This window comes from Lagopus leucura, unplaced genomic scaffold (genome assembly GCF_019238085.1).
Source record: "Lagopus leucura isolate 7727_CA_CO unplaced genomic scaffold, USGS_WTPT01 Super-Scaffold_100017, whole genome shotgun sequence".
Lineage (NCBI taxonomy): Eukaryota > Metazoa > Chordata > Aves > Galliformes > Phasianidae > Lagopus > Lagopus leucura.
Window position 1 is genome coordinate 14,101,444 of NW_024962271.1, and position 7,851 is coordinate 14,109,294.

Here is a 7,851-nt window from a genome sequence, read left to right on the forward strand (position 1 = left end):
ACAGGTGAATTGCCTTCACCTGTGCTCCTCTGGCTGACTCATGGCTCGCCTCAGGTGATCAATCAGAGGTTCAGGCTGTGACTCAGCAGTTGCCATACAGTCAGGCTTACAAATGCATCAGTGGGATTCAGATTTGCGAACACAGAAGAAAAGAACTTGACACGCGGAAAAGAGAAAACTTGACAGTTTTCACTTCTGCACATTGGCTTAAAGAGGGACTGGATTCTGAGCAAAGAAATGTCTGAATCATTTCTGTCTTCAGAAAACAGAGCATGCTGGAATTGAAGGCGAAGTTGGTATGTACATCCAGCAATACAGTAGTAGATGTGCTGAGCCACATATCCTTTCCGGGCACTGACGCAGTGCACTATCTAAAAGCAGAAGCTTAGAGCACTGTGGATCACTACATTTTTTGCAGAACACCCACCATAGGAGATTAACAACATATAGCCAAAGCTGGCACTTGGTAGCTTACCCAAATCCAACATGAGGTGATCAAAACTTGTACAAACTGTCTCTAAAACATTAGGGAAAAGGAGATGTACATTAGAGACAGCAGAACAGTAGAAAAGAACTTATCAGAGAAAACACATTAACTTTGTATTAGAAGACAAGAGAAAAGTACTGGCCTCCATACAGAGGCTGAGGAAGTACGGCATGGTGTGAAGAATCAGCCCTAGCTATAAAGGCTATAAAGCTGCCTTTGGACTCACAGCAGTACATCATTAATTGAAACTAGTTTCGGTGAGTGAGGGGAAAGAAGACCCCAAGCATGGAACAAGTTCATTATATACACTGTCCTCCCACACAGCAGTTAAAAAAAAAAAAGGATGAGTCAGTTGTAGTTAATGAGGAAGTGCAGAAGAACAGGCATAGGTTTCTTTGTGCTTCTTCCTTTGTAACCATGGAATGGGGAGAAAAAACCTCCATCCTATTCTGGAAACAGCAGTTTCCCTGCAAGCAAGAATATATTGTTCAATGAAAGCCTCATTGAATGTTCTTTCCCATTTCTGTGTGGCTGAGATACCTCATACAGATGGATAGTCTGATCAGCTAAAAATCTGGCTAAACTAGATCAGGAACGTGACAGGCCTTCTCTCCAAAGTCTCTGCTTTTAGACTGCTCAACCCAGTGCATATTTTAATCTCAATACGGTTTGTTAATCTAATGCATCAGGTAGTTACACAAAATATAGATAAGCCCATTGAATACTTGAAGCATTTGATTCATTACAGTGCAATCCTAATTTTGCCCTTGACAAGTTGAAGCATTTTCATTATGATTTCATCAAGAATAACAGCTCCAAAGCCAAAGTAAAATGCTAAAGGCTTCATCACCCTGCAGAATGAGCCATCTCCCTCAAAAATAGGTCTTTAAACATGTTTCCTATTGCTTTTTGAAGGGCAGAGGACAACCAAAAGCAAGACGTAGCTTGTTCAGGGCTAAGGAAAATAAAAAAAATCAAAGGGAAAGAAAGGAAAAGCAGGAAAGCTATAAATAAGGTTCAAATCATAAGTCACTTGGGTTGGTAGGGACCTTAGAGATCAGCTGTAAAAATAGCAGAATAAGGGGAGACGGAGCACCCAAGGAAAAAATTTGTTTATTTAACAAACATATTTATGATTTCCCCTGGTCTCTACTTCCCAGCCTGCCATCGATCCTCTGTGTAGCTTAGTACACTTCCTTTGTACTTTAGCTCCAAATGAACTGCAAGGTTGTTTTGTGAAGCTTGAAAGTGAGTGTGAGATATTACTAAGCAACAGTTAAATAATCCAATATTGGCCACTGTACATGCCTAACATGGACCAATGAGGCTTCAGAAATGAATCATAGTGTTAACATGGGCACAGCTAGACCAGCATTAACAGTTCAGAATTATCTGAACTCACTGAACAAACTCAAACAGTACACAAGTTATTTGGATCAGTCTTCTGCAGCTGTTTACAGTCTGTATTAACACTATTTTTGGTTAGTGTCATGTTAAAAGTAAAACAACACATTGTTTTAGTTTCCCCTCTTAACCATGTACCCCATAATTCAAAAAAGAAAAAAAAAAAAAAAAAGATGAAAATTCAATTTCCAAAACATGTTCCTTGAGTTATGAATTATGTATATAATTGCTCTGCTATTGTCTATATTTACATCTGCAAAATCCCAAAAAGTTGGATCTCAGAAACAGCTTTGTGCTAATACACAGCAACTGCAGCTTCATTTTTAATAACTAACCCTATGCTGAATACATGGTTTGTCATTTCCCGGTAAGAAGAAAAGATAATCTAGATTGGTAGCCCCTATTAAGAAGAATTTTTCAGTGCTTGTAGCCTCCTAATTCAAGCACAGGGATGCTATCAAAGATAGTCTTGGTAACAAGCCTAAGCTACTTATCATTGATACAGGGCAAAAAAAGTAGCACCATTATTGCTGGTGAGAGTTAAGAGAGCTACAAGTCATTAATAATTTCATTACCACCTATCATACCACAGTAGGCAAGCTAGACCCAACAAGACTGCTTCTTCTGTGTCTTTCAGTTCCATCAACTCCCTGTTATATCAGTACCTTATTAAGGACAGCTTCTGGTTCCCCATGTGGTCATTTCCAAGAGTTTGCAAGCAGAGGTCATTTATTCACATAGGAATATGCTTTGTCACCATATATGTCAGATAGCATTCTGGTGTGTGAAATAAGGAAGCACCTGAGATATGCTAGAGGTAAGATGAATCTAAAGGCCTTTCAAAATGAACACAAACCTACTTGATGCATTTATTTCAGTTAAATCTCTCTCCTCCCTGTATTTTTTTAATTTATTTTCTCTAATCTGCACAAAAATCTTGATCTGATGAAATAAGATCTTCCTAGACTTCAACAGATTTGATTGACTTGCAAATGCAATTAAGAACAAGTGAAGATAGCACTGTTGCCTCTCGTCCAAACACATTTTTCTGTTTCAATGATCATCTGTTTTTATTGCAGGAGATCATTGCTGCAGGCCCTATGTAAACACAACAAAGATATTGCCTGTCCAATACAGAGAACATCCCCACATCTCATCATGCAGTTGACTTTTCTGTAGGGTTAAACAAACAGGAGAAAAAAACAGTTCCCAAGAAACCACCTTTAGGCTTCACCCACGTTACTACTGTTAGCGTAAACAGAATTTACTTAAAACATATTAGCATGATTCATTCACATATAAAGCCAGAATAAATATATGTTATAAGCAGTAATTAAGTTGTAGCACACCCACATGTTCTTCAGATTTTAATGCAGGTTTTAGAAAGGTTAGCACAACATGAAAGTCCTGAACTAACTTCATTTGACTAGATAAATAAGTTCCAGCAATAGATTTAATGAAGAAATGAACCTAAACACGTGAGCATAGCAGTTTCTGAGAAATGCATGGTTGTTTTTTGTTTGTTTGTGTTTTAAAAATGAAGTCAACCCCGAAGGATTTTGAAACTTCAAGAGCATCATAGGGCTGTTACGAAAGTGAAACAGAAGAATCTGAAAGACAAGTGGATTTCCTGAAATTTTGCCCCATATCTTTGACCTCTTGCAAAAAGATAGTTTATAAACATTTACCACTTGTTTATAAATATTTCTGCAGTGGCTCCCATAAGTTCTTATGCATGGGACTGCAGTCACTTTTCAGGACCAGTGACTTTACACAATACCTAAGCATCTTACTTACTTCTTGAAAAGAAATGCCATCCTACTCTTCCCTGGAGCATGCTGTCATGTTTCCTCCATTGCTGTCATCACCTCCAGAACATGATCTTCATAGTTGGTCTGCAATACAAAAGCCCCCTGTCAGCCTATATACATTCATGTACGTTATAACCTCCTTTACTGATACAGGAAGAAAGAAAAAGCCCTCAATGAAGTCAACTCCAGATGAGTGAAGTTTATTGCATTTTTATTGAAGCACCACTGACAAAGGAAATACTGCAAATGCTCTGAGAATCAAATAGTATTTTAAGACACCAGAGAAATCATCAATGACGTGATCCCTTTGGAAATCCAGCTTCAGTTCTGTTGCTCATTCAATTCCCCTGTTTTCCTCATATTATCCTTTATACAGCACTAAGCATGAAGACTTAGGAAAACAAGCTGCAGTTTCTATCTCACCAGAAACACAGAGTATCAAGGGAGGAGTAAATGACTCTTGAAACATTTTCCCATTCTACTGGGAATCCAAAAATCTTCCTGCTCAGCTCAACTCTACTCAACCTCTTTAGCCACCAGTGAAATACTGCCAAGGTGATCTGCTTATTTTGGCAAGTCATACCAGCTGTGGAGTGCTGATGAAAAGTTGGAGCACGTACAGAGGATTTTCAGCAGCTTTTTCACTTGACATATTGCAAGTCAGGGATAGATTCACTTTCTCCTAGAAAAGCTTAGGCGCTCTGTTGTTGGATAAACATAACTCTGACTCTTTATAACCTCTGTTTATACATTCTAGCATAACAGGTAAGGTAACAGAGTGCTACAGTAATTTTAAATGACATTTGAAAACCTGCAGGTGTTTCTCCAGCAAACAACTGCTAGATGCAGTCTCTATAACCAGTGATTAAATGAGTTTTTCTTCACTAGGAAATTATCTCTGTTCTAGCAAAGTAATTGCTTGCTGTTTGCTTGAAATTATGGCAGAGGTAGTGACCGAAGCATTGACCTAGACTACCAAGACTGTAATCCTTAAGCTGAAATGAAGCCCATGTTCTCATTTTTAATTTTCTTTTTTTCCTGCTACTTATACAACAACTCATTTTCCTTAGGAGAAAGATAAGACCTGCATATTCACAAATTGTTACATTTATCCAAGCGACAAAATAGAAGTGATAACCTCTAAAGCACACGTTTTGCTGAGAATCAGTAAGGAGGAGAAAAAAGTTACCTGATAAACTTCTATTACAATGTTTCAAGGACGGATTGAATAGGCTACAGAAAAACAAAATCAAACAAAAAACCCCTCACCTTCTGGTACCTTTAGTATTTCTGAAAAGAGATGGAAATGGCCCTGCAAAAACAGTAGGAAGGACTCCCTGGGGCCCAAGTCAGTAACATCTGAGCTTTGCTCATGTATCCCCTGCCTGCACTACATGTAGAAAGTGAGATAAAAGCAACACTCCGAGGCTGCTTAAACTTGAGAAGAGGGATTGTGACCACATAGAATCCCCACTGCAGAAAGGAAGCTATGGCCAGTTATAGCTTGCTTCTACTAGTAACTTAGTCAATGAAAGAAATCATCTTCAACAACTTCTTTCTGTACTTTTTTTTTTTTTTTTTTTTTTTCCTCCTCAGAAGTAATTTTTAATGTCAGACAGACTCTAAACTATACTGGGCCAAGCAGTTTTTGTTCTAGAAAGGAAAAAAAGCTTTTCAATAAATGCTGAGTTATTTCTTGTTGTGCATCCTGCAGGTGCTCTCAAAATAAGTTTCACAGCAACATTCAGAGGGCAAGGGATTTTACCTACATTGATGGGGATCTCTTTTCTGTGGTTAGCAGACTGATTTAGCTCCCAGCCCCAAAACACTGACACCCTGGTCTTTGCATCCAACCCCCTCTCCATCTGGGTTCCCTACAGCCAAAGATTCAATCCCCAAATTACCATTTCCTCTCAATAGGTGGAATGAAACCCTAAGAAACAACCTGTTAAGTATCACACAAAAATAACTCCAGCAGCTCACACCACCTTCCTTTTCTCTAGGCTGCCTCTCATCACACCCTTCCCACTCTGGCAGCCAAGCCCATCAGATTACTTCACCACCTTGCTCAGCCCTCCTGAGGCACAGACCTCCTTCTTCTTCCCCAGCCACAGCTATTAGAGGCCATCACAGCTGTGGCCAACATCTTAAGCTATTACATAAGCTAAAACCAGGAAATTCTGTTTTTGCAGGGAAGAAGGTTGGTTTTCAGCATTCTTACAGTCATAGTTTGCTCACCTAGCAGAAGTGTTGCCTGTATCATGTGGCCTTGGCTGTGGAGCTCAAACTCATATCACAGACTTATTGGAGCACTGTAACCATTTAATTCCTCATCTCATCTTTTTCAGACAGCACAGACAGTGCTTCTTGTGGTTGCTGTGTTCCTGCTCTCCTGGCTGCCTCACCACATCATCACAATGTGGGCAGAGTTTGGGCACTTTCCCCTCAACAACATCTCCTTCACCTTCCGCATCATCTCCCATTGCTTGGCCTATGGGAACTCCTGCATCAACCCCATCATTTACGCTTTCCTCTCAGAGAACTTCCGCAAGGCCTGTCAGCAGGCCTTCAACTGCAAGTGCTTCCTGCAGCCAGTCCCCACTGAGAAGCTGGTCAGAATACGCATGGAGAACTTCTCTACCACACACTCAACCACTAATGTGTAAGTGGGGCTCAGAAATACCTTTCAGGAGAAGAGAGGAGGGCGGTGTCTGACAGAACAGCTATACAGGGGCATTTTAGGTACCTTGCTGCTAGGCACCATCAGAAGTGTCTGAATGCCCTTGTGGTTTCCCTAAGAGGAAACAGCTGTAGTTATGTCCATAAAGGATAAGATGTGTTTAAACAGAAGGTGTAATTATGGACAGACATGAAATGAGCAAGTTAACAATTCTGCGTGTGGGCTGTTATTAGGATGTGAGCAATGAGTGACATGACATTTACCAAGGGCGCTGAGAAGCAGTTTGGTAATCTAGCTAACATATCAACGAATGTGTCCATTTCTTAAGCAGTCATTTTACCGTATGTGAGCTGTGTATGTTTTTAGCTGTGATGGAATCTCTAAATCTCCTGCAAGTCTTTGCCATAGTATTTACTTACTGTGTAGTATAACATGAGGTCTCACTGATGCTCATGTCTGCGTTTGATGGCTCTGTAGAGGCTTGCATTCCCCAGGGTCTCAATGTCTGCATACTCCTGGATGTAATTATGGCTGTTAATGACCGGCTGTAATAACTGCCTAACTAATAATTATGTGAGATTTCTCAAAATATGCCTAAAAGAACTGTTTTCGTCTGAAAGTGATATTTACACAAGACTTTATTGGTGCATGTGCTGTTCTCTGGGCATATCTACCCAAAGCTTTTATTGGACGTGTTCTTATACAAATGTTAAAATACCTTCTTTTGATTAAATGTTTAAGTTTAAAGTTATGATTCGTGAATATATAAAGCACGTGTTACTTCAGATTTAAGAAGCATATGGCCAGAAGGCTGTTATAGTGTCACCATGTGGTCTGATGTCACCACTGTGTGCTTCAGTCCTGACTGGATTCACAGACTGTTAAGGAGCTTTTGAAAGTGCATTATAGAAGTTTAACTTGAAGTTTAACTAAGAACCATAACCACAATACCCAAATATGGTCTCAATCATCTTCAGTATCTTTTACGACTGCCTTCAAAACGTATACGCCAATTTCTGTGAGATGTACTCCATGCACCAAACATTCATATTTTTTATTAACGTGTGCGTTATACACCCCAGCCTCAAGCCCCCTGCTGTGCTCAACTGACCAGCAGTCAGCCCAACTGACCAGCAGTCGCCCCTGCGCCGCCATGACTGCCCCCTCAGCCGGCGCGGCGCGAGGGCGGGGCGGCCCCTTCCCGCCACAGCCCCTCAGCGCCGGCGGGAGCCCGCGCCCCTCGTGAAGGGACACGCCGCCCCGCCGCCTCAGGAAAAAAGAACGGCTCTGTTATCACCGGTGCCGCTTAGTTGCTGATAGAAACCAAGCCGATGCATTATGATCGTTGCCGAGTTGTTTTGGCTGCGGATCTCCAGTCAGAAGCTGATGTTTATGTGACATCATTTAACTTCTTTAGGGCTATTTTCTCCCCGGAATCAAACGTTACCTGAGAGGAGGCAGTGTAGTAG

The 7,851-nt window shown here is 40.7% G+C and overlaps 2 protein-coding genes across 2 annotated transcripts in view; one reads left to right on the forward strand and one right to left on the reverse strand.

The window, feature by feature from the left end:
• LOC122183332 (dipeptidase 2-like) overlaps window positions 1-3,752 on the reverse strand; it is a 41,785-nt gene extending 38,033 nt beyond the window's left edge. Inside the window, exon 1 of the mRNA XM_042877212.1 lies at window positions 3,689-3,752. The gene's annotated coding sequence lies outside the window, so the exon portion shown is untranslated. The remainder of the gene's footprint in view (window positions 1-3,688) is intronic.
• Window positions 1-6,590, forward strand: part of LOC122183333 (galanin receptor type 1-like) — a 15,553-nt gene extending 8,963 nt beyond the window's left edge. The window contains exon 3 of the mRNA XM_042877215.1: window positions 6,051-6,590. Within this exon, the coding sequence (XP_042733149.1) occupies window positions 6,051-6,368 (318 nt within the window). The 3' untranslated portion in view covers window positions 6,369-6,590. The remainder of the gene's footprint in view (window positions 1-6,050) is intronic.
• Window positions 6,591-7,851: the final 1,261 nt, after the last annotated feature.